Source organism: Drosophila busckii, chromosome X (assembly GCF_011750605.1).
Source record: "Drosophila busckii strain San Diego stock center, stock number 13000-0081.31 chromosome X, ASM1175060v1, whole genome shotgun sequence".
Taxonomy (NCBI): Eukaryota; Metazoa; Arthropoda; class Insecta; order Diptera; family Drosophilidae; genus Drosophila; species Drosophila busckii.
In genome coordinates, this window is record NC_046608.1 from 10,924,464 (window position 1) to 10,938,585 (window position 14,122).

At 44.2% G+C, this 14,122-nt stretch overlaps 3 protein-coding genes across 5 annotated transcripts; 2 read left to right on the plus strand and 1 right to left on the minus strand.

The window, feature by feature from the left end:
• Positions 1–616: 616 nt before the first annotated feature.
• LOC108605204 (probable ATP-dependent RNA helicase DDX10) lies at positions 617–3,219 on the minus strand. Its single transcript, XM_017994806.1, has 2 exons — positions 2,795–3,219; positions 617–2,739 (listed from the first exon to the last, which is right to left on the minus strand). Exons 1-2 carry the CDS (start codon positions 3,146–3,148, stop codon positions 682–684), a joined length of 2,412 nt encoding a protein of 803 aa, XP_017850295.1. The 5' UTR covers positions 3,149–3,219; the 3' UTR covers positions 617–681.
• Positions 3,220–3,611: 392 nt separating this feature from the next.
• Positions 3,612–10,995, plus strand: LOC108605200 (calpain-D). 3 transcript variants are annotated; one of them, XM_017994794.1, is made up of 8 exons: positions 3,612–4,293; positions 4,902–5,629; positions 5,729–6,794; positions 7,550–7,812; positions 7,883–9,924; positions 9,987–10,253; positions 10,316–10,458; positions 10,533–10,995. In XM_017994794.1, the coding sequence occupies exons 1-8, from the start codon at positions 3,923–3,925 to the stop codon at positions 10,708–10,710; spliced, it is 5,058 nt and encodes a 1,685-aa protein (XP_017850283.1). In that variant the 5' UTR covers positions 3,612–3,922; the 3' UTR covers positions 10,711–10,995. The 3 variants fall into 3 exon arrangements, with proteins under 3 accessions (XP_017850283.1, XP_017850282.1, XP_017850284.1); XM_017994793.2 differs by having other exon boundaries at positions 3,613–4,293; positions 7,547–7,812; XM_017994795.1 differs by lacking the exons at positions 4,902–5,629; positions 5,729–6,794 and having other exon boundaries at positions 3,620–4,293; positions 7,547–7,812.
• A 674-nt stretch (positions 10,996–11,669) lies between these two features.
• On the plus strand, positions 11,670–13,843 carry LOC108606317 (septin-1). Its single transcript, XM_017996327.1, has 4 exons — positions 11,670–11,755; positions 12,347–12,539; positions 12,605–12,863; positions 12,919–13,843. The coding sequence occupies exons 1-4, from the start codon at positions 11,738–11,740 to the stop codon at positions 13,538–13,540; spliced, it is 1,092 nt and encodes a 363-aa protein (XP_017851816.1). The 5' UTR covers positions 11,670–11,737; the 3' UTR covers positions 13,541–13,843.
• The last annotated feature ends 279 nt before the right edge of the window (positions 13,844–14,122 follow it).

A 14,122-nucleotide genomic window follows, 5' to 3' on the forward strand; every position in this document is an offset into this window, starting at 1 on the left:
AGCGTAAGTGTTATTTCTTGTAATTGAGCATTAATTTTTTATATACAACATAATTATATAAATTGTGTATCTTGTGTCTGAACGGACCTCAAAATCAAAGACATTAAAACAAAAGCAAAATAAATTATTTGCGCAACACAGTTAAGAGAGAGATAGATAAACGTGAGACATGAGAGCAAAGCATTAAAAAAATCCAAAAAAAAAAAAAAAACAACTAAACAATAACCAACATATAGAATAATTTGTATAGATGTGTGTCTATTGCATTATTTGTACACGACGTACATATTTATCTATATACATACTTACATACGCTAAAATGCAAAAAAAGAAAACAAAAAAAAAACTAAAAAAAAATTGTCTTTAAAAGCAAAAAAAACCAAAAAAAAAATGTAATTGACGTGATGTGTAATGATATTTTTAAAATCAAATTTTATGCCCCCACCCAGCCAAACAAAAAACGAAGCAAAGAACAAACTTCCCATTCGATACACTTCAACAATAAAACAAAAGAAAACTGGCAGAGCTTGCATGCAAATGCAACTGAGCACGCACACAAGTGTATAAGTGTGTGTGTGTTTGTGGGTAAAAAATAAACTTGTGGGCATTTTCCAAATATTTGTGCAGCAATTTCAAATTTGCAGTTTTTATTTATACAATGAACAATGAAATCTAAAACAATCAGCTGCCCAACAGATTGGCCGCAATGGCTTCTGTATCGAGCAGCGTTAACCTATCCGTTAATCTAGACTTTTTATATGCAGGCTCATCGTCATCCTCATCGTCAATATCGTCATTATCGTCATCGTCATCATCTCTATCATCCACAGGCTGCTGATCCGCCTTATTGTGTTTGCCCTTATATATTTTATCCGGATCAGGCAGCCAGGATAAATCCACAGACTGCTCGCTATCACTGTCTGCAACATCCTGCTCCTTTTCGTCTTCCGCCTCCTCCTCATCTGCACTTTCCTGCTGCTCAGCCTTGCGTCGCAGCTTCTCACGCTGCAGCTTGTGTCGCTTCTTGACTAGCTCTCGGAAACGCTGCTTATCATACTGATCCTCCTCGTTTAGAAGCGCCTTGGACAGCATTAGATTAATGCCTCCATCGTCGTCCTTTTGCTGTTTGCGCTCCTTACGCAGCGCCTTCATTTGATTGCGCTCATCCGCCAGCGTTTCGCCCTCCTCATCAAACTTGACTTTCGAGTTGACTTGCAAATTCTTTTTAATCGCCTTCTTGGCCAGCGCTGCTTTGGTCACAAGTTTCTCGCGCTTGGGCACCTGCAGTGGGGTGTCCAATGCCGCTTCAGCATTAGTCGCTGCAGATAATCCTTCCAAGATCACTGGGGCACCTTCAACATCATGATCACGTCGCTTAATCTTGATAAAGTCATCCTCATCATCATCATCTTCATCGCTGTCGACTGTAGCACCACCAAAGCTGGTTGTCGACTGTGGCAGCTGCTGTTGCACCTCATCTGACTGCTGCTGTTGCTGCTGCTGCTTCTGCCGCCAAAGAAACTTCTCCAGAAATGGCACACGTGGCGTCACCGCCAACCCCAGCGACTGCGCATATGCATCCAGATTCAAACTAAGCACATTGAACAGCCGTTTGTTGCGCATGAGGAAAACAGACTTCAAATAGGCGAGGAATGCACGCTGCGCCGACGCACGCAGCTCCGAGAATTGAGCGAGGAACGCTTCAATTTTGACACGTGGCGAGAACAACTTTTTGGGATCAATAAGCACACAGCGTATGTCCACTTTAAGCTGCTCACGTAGCGCCGTCAGCATATACTCCTCCTCGCTGGGGGTCAACACCAGCAGACATTCACCACGTGTTTTATTGCGGGCCGAGCGTCCAGCACGATGTATATACTGTGACACATCTTCAGGGCAATCTAATTGCAGTACCCAATTGACGGCTGGAAAGTCTAAGCCACGTGAGGCGACATCGGTGGCAAACATAACCACATGGCTTTTGCGCAGGAAATCTTCGTAGATGGCAATGCGACGATCCTGGTGCAATGTGCCATAAAGCGCCAGCAGACTGACGCCTGGACGCAGTTTGCAGAATATCTCATATAGGTACTTGGCCTGCTTACAACTGGATACAAATACAATAATTTTTTGCTTTAAATGGTTTTTGATAAACGACCATAGCATAGTAATCTTCTCCTCCAGCGGCAACACCACATAACTTTGCTGCAACAGCTCCGGGAGGGCGAGCACCGCAGTTGAGCTCGTGGCTACCTCCTGACCACCTGGCTTGATCCCAGCTGCAGCACCATAGCCTATGTATACTGGATCTTGCAGATTGAGACGTGCCAGATCCTGCACTGTGTTTGTTTGTGTTGCTGAGAAGAGCAGTGTCTGTCGCTGTGGCGGAAAGTTTTCAATAATCGAATTGAGTGTCTTTTGAAAACCCATATCCAGGCAGCGATCTGCTTCGTCCAACACCAGCACTTCCATGGTGGTTGTATTGAACAGCGGATTCTCATCCATGTGTTGTAGCAGACGTCCTGGCGTGCATATTAATATATTGCACTGATCCATGCGTGTGCGCTCAAATTTTAGATTCTTTCCGCCAATGATAAGACCCGCTGAGAAGTCATGATGTTTTCCCACTTTCTTCAGTGTCTCAAATATCTGATAGGCCAGCTCACGTGTGGGCGAGATAATAATGGCACCAACGCCATCGCCCCTGGACCATTTGTTATGGTAAAGATGTTCCAGCACCTGTTAAATTAATTTTAATCAAATAACTTCGTAATTTAGGTTATTTCTTACTCACAGGAATTAGAAAAGCCAGCGTCTTGCCACTGCCTGTTATGGCAGCGCCGAGCACATCTTTACCCTGCAGAGCGGGTCCAATACTTTGACGCTGCACCTCGGTTGGCACTTTAAATTTAAACTCGCTGAGTGCCTTTTGAGTTTTCTGCGACAACGGAAAGTCAGCAAATAGTTTAATGTTGTTTACATCAATATCATCATATTTGGCTTTCAGTTCACCAATTTCCAGTTCAGTAGCAGCCAGCTTTGAGGCGGCATGCTCTTTGGAACGCTTTTGAGGTTGCTTGCCATGCGGCTTGCCTGTATGTGGTCGTGAGCCGGGCCTCTTAGGACCCTTGGGTTTCTGTTTTTGCATGCCGCAACTGAATTTCCTTTAAAATATTTATTTATTAATAATATGGGGACAATATAAATATTGAATTCCGAAGCACGTTTCCCAGCAGTGCGTGGATGACAGCTGCCAACATGGATGATATGTGCTAAAAGCAGTGTTGGAAATTTGAAGCCGCAAAATATGATAAGTAATAATCGAAGCTATTATTTATTAACCAGTTATTATCTTTTATTTATCTGTTTTCAATTAATTATATATATTTTTTGTTGGACGCAAAAAACAGTGCTTGTAACTCACCACGAAAGTACCTCTCGCTCGCACACATGAAAAAAAAAGTTTTGTTGTTGCTGCAACGCTCGCATGCTGTTGTTGTGGATGATATGTGGTTGTTGCATCTCGCCCGGATCAATAGGAATGTTTTATTACTGCACTGCTCGCACGCAATTTGCGGATAATACCTGCCGATTCCGGTGTATTCTTCTATACTAAATATGTGTTGTGGTGCAACAGTTAAAAATATTAAATTGAGGCGCGGGCGCGAGTTTAATGCAATAGACAATTGCAGGCTGTGAATGCCAGCACCTGCAAACGCCCAACAGCATCAAAGCTTTTAGTGGGTCTCGGTCTCGATTCCCCCCGCCTTCCAGTCAGCCAGCCAGCCAACCAGCCGGCCCTGCCCCTTCTTCTCAAACGGCCTGTATACCTCACTCGCCATAAACAACAGCCAGCGAGAATTGTGCGCATCGGATTGAATGTGTGAATCTCAAAGAATTTTTGTTAAGTTATCTCTGCAATATGGGCACCATATCATCGGTACTACAGTGGTCGTGTGCCAAGTGCAACACAATAAATCCAACCGAATCACTTAAATGCTATAATTGTGGCACCGTACGAAGAGTGTTCCCCAGTCCTACCGCAACATTATCGTCGTCGAGAAGCCAAGGTACTTGGGTACATCAGCAACAACAACAACAACAGCAGCAGCAGAAACAATTGCAGCAGCCGCAGCAACAACAACAAATTCAGCGACGACAAAATGAAAACCAATTGCAGAACTTGAGCGCAACAACAACGGGGGTGGTGGAGCCTGTGACAGAGCTGGCCGACGAATGTGATGAGGAGGTGGATGTCGCGTCAATTGTTGATAAGCATAGACCTGTGGCCAGGTAAGCGATATTACGCAGAACGCAGAGTGGGCCGTGTGTGTGGTGTGGGTGTAGTAGTTAACTTTTTACAGTTACATAGAAAACAATATGAATTACATGTGTGTGCGTGTGATCAGGTGTATAGCTTTCTTTCTCAGTCTCTCCTCTGTCGTTTGCTCTGTATCTAAGAGTGCAAGTGCGTGTGTGTGTGTTTTTTTGTGTACACAATAACAACAACAACAATTGAAGTAACTGCTGTAGCAACAACAACAAAGCTGGCCAGCCAAAAAAAAAGGAATAACAAAGCAAAAACTAGCATACATACATACATATGTTGGTATATATATACATATGTTTGTATGTAGCCTGCTTACATATGTATGCGTAGTATTTTTGGGAAAATCGATTTAAAACATAGCCCCAACAAACATTGTTTACAATTTTATTGATTAGACTTTTTGTCTGTTAGTAGTACGTGCTTGGCACGCAGCTTGCTAGCAGCTAAAAAATTGTTAGGAAATATTTTCATAATTGAAATATAGATAGAATTAGTTGGAAAAATATAAATAGCTGTGTGTGTGAGTGTGTGTTTTTCGTCAACATTCTGTCTATCCCCCATATGTTTTCAGAAATGAGCACAACAACAAGCACGGCTTAGGTCAGGGGCAGGCGTCACATGGACATGTGTACAAGTCGCTGCTGCGTGGTTGCTTGAAGCGTCCACAACGCAATAGTCAGAATTTGCCCGGAAATTGTGTGGACTGCGAGGAGACGCGTAAATATATCAAAAGCTCCATTGAACTCTATCGTCATTTTTCAAATCCGGCGTTAAATCGTCGCTGGATCTGTCGCGCATGCGACACGGATAACAATTCGGTAACATGGCACTGTGTCATCTGTGACACGGTCAGCTATCTGGCGCCCATCTACAAGGAGACACTTTGCACGCGACGGCATGAGCTGGATATGCAACAGCAACAGCAGCAGCAACTGAATGATAAGCAACAGGAGCTGCAACGTGAAGTGGAGCAGCAGCAGCAAATACAGGAGCAACAGCAACAGCAGTCGCTGTTGGATATTCAACATCATTCCAATAGGCGACACGCCAAGGCGCGTAAGAACTCTTGTATACGACGCACGCAAAGCTTAAGCACCGCCATCGATAAGAGCTCATCAAGCGCCAATAGCGCAGCTTATAGTTCGTTTGTTGCCGCGTCCTCGGCATCGGGTCGCAGCTGTCACATTTGTTACGTCAGCAAGCTGAGCAAGGATATCTTTAATCTGCCCATTGATGCCAGTCAAATAAGCTATCAGCAGCAGCAGCAGCAGCAACAACAACAACAACAACAGAAGAACAGTGAGTAAATATAAGCTTTTGGCACGCTTTTGCCCTTGACATGACTTCCTCTCTCTCTCTCTCTCTCTCTCTCTCTCTCTCTATCTCTCTCTATTGCAGGCACATCGGCGGCGCCCATCGCCTGCAGTAATTCGCGCTTCGCCATTGCCAACGATACGTTCTGTCGACGCAAGCAAAACAACAACAACAGAAATCTGAACAACAAAGTACTGCGCGAGGGCTGTGCCAAAAAGAAATATAATTTTACCATCACCACGCTGTCGCGATCAGGCAAAGCCAACGCCGTTGCGCTTCCAACGCCAGCTGCGGCTGCGGCTGTGGCTGCTGCTGCAGCGAAGCACAAGCCCAAGCTCAAGTCGGAGCTTGCGTCAAGCAAAGTCAGCGCAGTACCAGCGAGCGTGGCGGGCAGCTCACAGTTTACTATACCGCGTAACGGCGTTTTTATAGCGGTTAATGATTGGGCAGAGCCCACGCCCACGCCGCCAGTAGCCGCCGCCGGAGCAGCAGCACGCCACATCAATAAGCAACAAAACGCAGCCATAATGCAGCACTGTGATAAAACATACAACAACAACAACAATAACAACCACATCAACAACAGCAGCAGCAGCAGCAGTAGTAGCAGCAGCAGCAAAGCCAACAGCGTCAGCAGCAGCAACAACGGCAGCAGCAGTAGCAGCAGCAGCAACAACAACAGCGGCAGCAGCCATAGCAATAAAATGCATCAGCAGCTGTATGAAAATGAATGTATTGCTATCCAACAGCAGCAGCAACAACAATTGCAACATCAGCAGCAGCAACAACAACAACAACAACAACATCAAATAAAAACAGACTCCATAATGCCGATTTATGCTCAGGTGAACAAACAGCACAAGCTCAATAAAAAGAGAGAAACAACAACAGCAAACGCATCCTCAGTGCTTCATGCTAACAACAATAGCAATCAGAATAGTAACAATAGTAGCTTTGAACTTATTGAAAATAGCATCGAACCAACTACAGCAGAGCTGAGCAGCGAATCAAACAGCGATGAGTTAGAGTCCATCTCATCGGCAGCCGCAACGGCAGCATTAGTAACAACAAGTGATTTTTATAATGCTTCAGAGCACTCAATATACGCCAAGGTGTGGAAGGGACCGCGCAAAACGACTGAATCGAAAATGTATGGAATACAAAATATACATTCATTATTTTGTTTTTATTTTTTTCTTATCAAATATTTCGCTGGCGTCGTAAATGCTTTTAATTATTGCCATTAGTCATACATTTTGCACTTGATTTGTAAATTAATTTGCTACGCACATATACACATATGTATATAGTATATCCGTGTGTGTGTGTGTGTGTGTTATAGCTTTGAGTTTTACTTGACTCGACTTAATTTTTGCACTTGCTTTTTATGTTGTTGCTTAGTCTTATAGTTTTCCAATTGCTGCACCAATTGCAAGCATGAGTATATGTGTGTGTGTGTGTGTGTGCGTGTGTGAGTAGGAGAGAGAGTGCGTGCTTATCTTTCCGTTATCGTTTGGCACTTGCTCACTACCTTAACCCTCTAACAACCACATGTGTGTATTGCTTATTTTTTGCAGCTTATAAAAATCAATTTGTAAATTATAAATTAATAAATTTACCATAATTTATTTTATGTTAATATTTTAATTTCAATCGGCTGCTTGTTTAGTGTTTTTACTTTTCGCCATTGGAGTGTTAAGCCCAACTGCTTGTTGCGCTTTGCAGGCACCTTCGTGTGTGTGAGAGTGTGTGTGTGTGCGATTCTGTTCTTAGTTCTTTTATGTGCAAATCAACACTCATTTTATTTTATAGCGGCTTATGGTTTTTATTTACTCAAAGCTAATACATGTGCATATAATGTTTCTTTAAAATAATTGGCAATTAATGTGTATTTGAATTTAGTAGCAGCACGCATGAGGCAGCAGCGGCCAGCAATCGCCTCATTGCAGCAGCAGCAGCAACAGCAGCCATACGCAACGACAATAAACCACATTCAATGCTGCAGGGCAGCAGAAACAAGATGTGGACGTGCAGCAAATGTTCCTATGCCTACAATCGTCTCTGGTCCGAGGCCTGTGAAATGTGTGAGACGACGGCAACCACACCACCAACAGCAACAACAACACCTACAGCAACAACTTCCAATAAGCTGCCAGAGCAAATAGCGGGTAAGTACTCTAAAATACGCTCCAAAGTAAATTGTTAAATTCTCACTATTCATTCCCTATTGCCTTTCAGCTTTGGCTGCCATACAGCTCGAGCCACGCAGCGACGAGCCTTGGACCTGTAAAAAATGCACGCTGGTTAACTATTCCACAGCCATGGCCTGTGTTGTCTGCGGTGGCTCTAAGCTCAAGAGCATCTCCTCCATTGAGGACATGACGCTGCGCAAGGGCGAGTTCTGGCAATGCAGTCACTGCACCTTGAAGAATTCGCTCTCCGTCGGCGTGTGCAGCGCCTGTAAATCCTTGCGTCTGCTGCCGCTGCCCGTGGGCACAGTGCGTGAACGACCCGATGGGCAGTCGTATGAGGAGCAGGATATAGCTAGCACACAGACCAGCGGCGAACAGAGCAGCCAGCTGCAGCTACCACCCCATCGCACTTCGCGCAGTCCCTCACCCCGCATCAATCCACTGCCAGCAGCGGTAGCCGCAGCTGCTGCAGCGGGGGGCATTACCTCTAGTCAACAGTTGCAGCAGCAGCTGCAACGCAGCTCCTCGGGTGCCATACCCAAGCGCCATAGCACGGGCGGCTCCATTGTGCCGCGCAACATTTCCATAGCCGGCCTAGCGCTGCCGCCGTCGATTGCGCCCAGCTCCAGCTCCTCATACAATCTACAGTGCACTGCAGCTGCTGGCAGTGGCGTTAAGAAATGGCAATGTCCAGCCTGCACCTATGATAACTGCGCTGCCTCTGTGGTCTGTGAGATCTGCTCGAGTCCGCGTGGTCTGGTCAATGCAGTATTAACCAATGAGCTGGCGCGCAAATCGCTGCGCGTTGCTGCTCTTACAGAAATCCGGCAGGAGAGCAAGCTGATGGAGAACCTGCGCCAGCTGGAGGAGACCGAAGCGCTAACCAAATGGCAGAACATTATACAATACTGTCGAGATAACAATGAGCTATTTGTGGATGATTCTTTTCCGCCGGCGCCCAAGAGCCTCTACTATAATCCAGCCGCCAGCGCTGCCGATGGCGGCAATCCAGTCGTGCAGTGGCGACGTCCTCATGAGATTAACTGCGATGGCGGTGCATATCCGCCGTGGGCTGTCTTTCGCACGCCGTTGCCCTCGGATATCTGCCAGGGAGTGCTGGGCAATTGCTGGTTGCTGAGCGCGTTGGCTGTGCTTGCAGAGCGCGAGGATCTAGTCAAGGAGGTGCTGGTAACAAAGGAAATATGCGCACAGGGCGCCTACCAGGTGCGTCTATGCAAGGATGGCAAGTGGACCACAGTGCTGGTGGATGACCTGTTGCCCTGCGATAAGCGTGGACATTTGGTTTACTCGCAGGCCAAGCGCAAGCAGCTCTGGGTGCCGCTCATCGAGAAGGCAGTAGCCAAAATCCATGGGTGCTACGAAGCGCTTGTCTCGGGACGCGCCATCGAGGGTTTAGCCACGTTGACGGGCGCGCCCTGTGAGAGCATTCCACTGCAGGCCAGTTCGCTACCCATGCCCAGCGAGGATGAGCTCGATAAGGATTTGATCTGGGCGCAATTGCTGAGCTCACGTTGTGTGCGCTTTCTTATGGGCGCAAGCTGCGGTGGTGGCAACATGAAAGTCGATGAGGATGAGTATCAGCAGAAGGGACTACGTCCACGTCATGCCTACTCCGTGCTGGATGTGAAGGACATACAAGGACATCGGCTGTTGAAGCTGCGCAATCCTTGGGGCCATTATTCCTGGCGCGGCGACTGGTCGGATGATTCGTCGCTCTGGACAGATGATCTGCGCGACGCGCTCATGCCGCATGGCGCCTCGGAGGGAGTCTTCTGGATATCCTTTGAGGATGTGCTCAACTACTTTGATTGCATTGACATTTGCAAGGTGCGCTCTGGGTGGAACGAAGTGCGTCTGCAGGGCACGCTCCAACCACTTTGCTCAATTTCCTGTGTGCTGCTCACCGTGCTCGAGCCCACGGAGGCTGAGTTTACGCTCTTCCAGGAGGGTCAGCGCAACTCGGAAAAGTCACAGCGCTCTCAACTCGATCTGTGTGTTGTTATATTTCGCACTCGTTCGCCGGCGGCGCCAGAGATTGGACGGCTCGTCGAGCATAGCAAGCGTCAGGTGAGTCTACTCTACCAGTCCCGAATTCTGCTCTACTTATTCTTATCCTACCTCATATACAGGTGCGTGGTTTTGTGGGCTGCCACAAGATGCTGGAGCGTGATATCTATTTGCTTGTTTGCCTCGCCTTCAATCACTGGCACACGGGTATCGAAGATCCGCATCAATATCCACAGTGCATTCTAGCCATACATAGCTCCAAGCGATTGCTTGTGGAGCAGATTACACCCTCGCCCCATTTGCTTGCTGACGCTATTATCAGCCTGACCTTGACCAAGGGACAGCGACATGAGGGTCGCGAGGGCATGACGGCTTACTATCTAACCAAGGTAAACAGGCCACTTGACTAAGCATTACACCATTTTTAATTTTTTTTTTCTTCTGATTCAAGGGCTGGGCTGGATTGGTGGTCATGGTGGAAAATCGGCATGAAAACAAGTGGATACATGTCAAGTGTGACTGCCAGGAGAGCTATAATGTGGTGTCCACACGTGGTGAGCTCAAGACAGTGGACTCGGTACCGCCGCTGCAGAGGTAAGTCTGCCGCATATATAAATATCTTTTTGCAATCAATTAATTCATCTTATTATTCACCTTCTTTCACATAGACAAGTGATCATAGTGCTGACGCAGCTGGAAGGTAGTGGTGGCTTTAGCATTGCCCATCGGCTTACACATAGATTGGCCAATTCGCGTGGCCTGCACGACTGGGGACCACCTGGCGCTACACACTGTCCACCCATTGAGAATGTCCACGGATTGCATGCGCCGCGTCTGATAACATAGGTCGGTATTCTAATAACTTATCAGAAGGGGTACGGGTTGCAAGGGTTGTGTTAAACCGTGTGCGTTAGTTCAAATCGTAACTTACCAAAAAAAAAACGAAAAACTATAAACAAATCAAAGCAAAAGTTATATATGTATGTATATGTATTACTCTGCAGTTGCCATTTTAATTTAATTCGGTGTTCAATTGCATAGTTCGTGAAACAAAGCGATATATAATAATAATAATTTGTCTTGTTTCATTATTGCATATTCTAGTCGATGTCTTATCAACATCATACGTACACTTATGCATATAAATATATGTACATACGTATATATATATATATATATATATATATATATATATATATATATATTATATATATATATTATATATACCTTGTATACTATAAAAGTAGTTAGCGCTGCAGTTGCAGTCGTATATTAATACATATATGTACATATGTATTTCCAAAAACCATAAAAATGAACATATATAATTGTAATAGTGCAGCGGCCTGTTCTTGAACCTATCAATCTATGATTTCAACCATAATCTATATTGTATTTAAGTGCATGTGCATCAGAAATATGTCTATTGTTTATATAAAAAAAAAGAAATAAAGTACTACCAGTTATAAAAGACAGGTTTAAAATAAGTCTTAAATGAAAAAAAAACATTTAAAAAAAGACGGTAAAAGATTCGGTGCTGCCAACTCGTCGCAAAATATGTTTGCTCACATAACATTATTGCAGATGATACTCGGTTATTTGCTGCGAGCTTAATCAACTAAATAATATTCTACAGAACTGTTTAATTTTCTATTAGAATCTAATCTAATTTTAATTGTCACTCATTTAAATAATGAATACCAAATTTTTCAATTCTCAATTATAAACGATATAATAGTGTGCTCAAATGAACGAGCGAACAACTGAACAAAACGAACTAGCAACTGAGCTACGGAACAACTGAATAAGTAGTTCAATAGAACTTATTCTGAACAATTTATTCTGTTCGTCATTATATTTTTGTTTTTTAAAAATGGCTGATACCAAGGGCGTAAGTAATGTGCATTGTTGTCTTTGCGTATGCAAATATGCATTTACAATATATAACGCGAGTGCTACAAGAAATGTGAGAGATAAGTGAGCAGACATATGTATATAGGGCGCGGCTTTAAATCAGCGGTGCTTAAGCCGCTTCCCTATACTAATAATGGCGTTCTGTGCTCGCGGCTTAGGATGTGCAACAGAACACACACACTTATTCACACGCGCACACATATACAACTGCATATTTTGGATGCACATGCATATGTTGAGTGACTGTGCAATGTTAATTTAGTGCAAGAAACTTAAAAAACTGCAGCCGAATGATTCATAAGCCGGCAAACAAAAGCAGGAGTCGTCGCCCTCTAACTATTTACTGCCAAAATGACCTACATATGTACGTGTGTACGTACAAAGCATTGTTACTGTTTTCACTGTTTTAACTGCATAAATATATGTACACATACATACATAGTACATGTTGTAATGCAAAGTGAAACTCGCGCGTGTCTAGCATTCAAAATATTTGCCCGCTTGCACCAAAAAAATATCTTGCTCAATTGATTTTAATTGATCTTAACTGTTGTTGTTATTGTTGCAGTTTTCAAGCATCGAGACTCCCGGCTATGTGGGGTTTGCCAATCTTCCAAACCAAGTGCATCGAAAGTCTGTTAAAAAAGGCTTTGAATTTACGCTTATGGTTGTGGGTGAATCTGGTTTGGGCAAATCCACACTGGTCAATAGTCTCTTTCTAACCGATTTATATCCGGAACGCATTATACCCGATGCCGTAGGTAAGTTTCCGAGTCCAAGTTTTATGATTACCATAGTTACATATGTATTTGTATTCGCCTTGCAGAGAAACAAATGCAGACAGTTAAGCTGGAAGCGTCGACAGTGGAGATTGAGGAACGCGGTGTGAAGCTGCGTCTGACCGTTGTGGACACGCCTGGCTTTGGTGACGCCATTGACAATTCAAATAGTTTTAGTGCCATACTCGAGTACATCGATGAGCAATACGAACGTTTTCTCCAAGATGAGAGCGGCCTTAATCGTCGGAACATTGTGGACAATCGCATACATTGTTGTTTCTACTTTATATCACCATTTGGACATGGGTATGTTAATGATTTCCCTACGCTTACACAGCCTATTAATAGGTTTGAATTGCAGTCTTAAGCCCTTGGATGTGGAGTTCATGAAAAAGCTGCACTCGAAGGTGAACATAGTGCCCGTTATAGCCAAGGCGGATTGTATAACTAAGAAGGAGATATTACGCTTGAAATGCCGCATTATGCAGGAGATTGAAAGCCATGGCATTAAGATTTATCCACTGCCAGACTGTGATTCCGATGAGGACGAAGACTATAAGGAGCAAGTTAAGCAATTAAAGGAAGCAGTGCCTTTCGCCGTCTGCGGCGCCAACACTTTGCTTGAGGTCAAGGGCAAAAAGGTGCGTGGTCGCTTATATCCCTGGGGCGTGGTTGAGGTTGAGAACCCCGAGCATTGTGACTTTATCAAGCTACGCACCATGCTCATCACGCACATGCAGGATCTGCAGGAGGTCACACAGGAGGTGCATTATGAGAACTATCGTTCCGATCGTCTGGCCAAGGGTATTAAAGGCAAAGAGAACGGCATCAAATCGGATCGGGATCACAATGGGCCCACCCAAGTAGGTGTCAGCAGTGTTCTCAATGAAAAGGATCGCATACTGCAAGAGAAGGAGGCCGAGTTGCGGCGTATGCAGGAAATGCTGGCGCAGATGCAGGCACGCATGCAGGCACAGAAGTGAGTGCAAGTGAGATCGGGAATGGAAATGGGACTTCGAACGCTCCCACAGGTGCTTGCCTCAACGATTCTCACACACATATACACACAGCAGGGATGAAGATGGTATAGTAAGCAAACAAAGCAAGAAACAAAATTTAAGAATTTTTATATACATAGTTGAAGAGAAAGAGATAGAGAGATAAAGAGAGAGAAATATAGAGGGAAAGTAGCGCACGCTTGTGCAATTTACATATTAATATAAACATATATATACAGATATATATTTTGTATGCAGTTTTTAAGTTGCGATTGCGAATTTTGCGTACAATTGTTTAATTTTGGCATTTTATTATATACACATATATATATATATATACTCTATTTATGCATATATGTAAATATATGTAAAACATATTACTATGTATTTAAATATCGTGATTTTTATACACACACTCACACACATGCATACAAGTAAAATGCATGCAAATGCAACCTCGAAAGATAATTCAAATCTCATAAACAAACACACACAATTATTCATATCACTCCTATATAAACTGAACATAAAAAAACTGTATTCCTATTATGTATTTAGAGACATGCC

What these genes read in the sequence shown, in the direction of transcription:
- LOC108605204 (XM_017994806.1), bottom strand. Translation starts at nt 3,148, where the DNA reads ATGCAAAAACAGAAACCCAAGGGTCCTAAGAGGCCCGGCTCACGACCA. An exon ending in CGCTGGCTTTTCTAATTCCT is followed by an intron (nt 2,740 to 2,794) that starts GTGAGTAAGAAA and finishes TTAATTTAACAG; the next exon opens with GTGCTGGAACATCTTTACCA.
- LOC108605200 (XM_017994793.2), top strand. Translation starts at nt 3,923, where the DNA reads ATGGGCACCATATCATCGGTACTACAGTGGTCGTGTGCCAAGTGCAAC. An exon ending in TCGAGCATAGCAAGCGTCAG is followed by an intron (nt 9,925 to 9,986) that starts GTGAGTCTACTC and finishes CCTCATATACAG; the next exon opens with GTGCGTGGTTTTGTGGGCTG. An exon ending in CGGCTTACTATCTAACCAAG is followed by an intron (nt 10,254 to 10,315) that starts GTAAACAGGCCA and finishes TTCTGATTCAAG; the next exon opens with GGCTGGGCTGGATTGGTGGT.
- LOC108606317 (XM_017996327.1), top strand. An exon ending in CATTATACCCGATGCCGTAG is followed by an intron (nt 12,540 to 12,604) that starts GTAAGTTTCCGA and finishes TTCGCCTTGCAG; the next exon opens with AGAAACAAATGCAGACAGTT. An exon ending in ATATCACCATTTGGACATGG is followed by an intron (nt 12,864 to 12,918) that starts GTATGTTAATGA and finishes TTTGAATTGCAG; the next exon opens with TCTTAAGCCCTTGGATGTGG.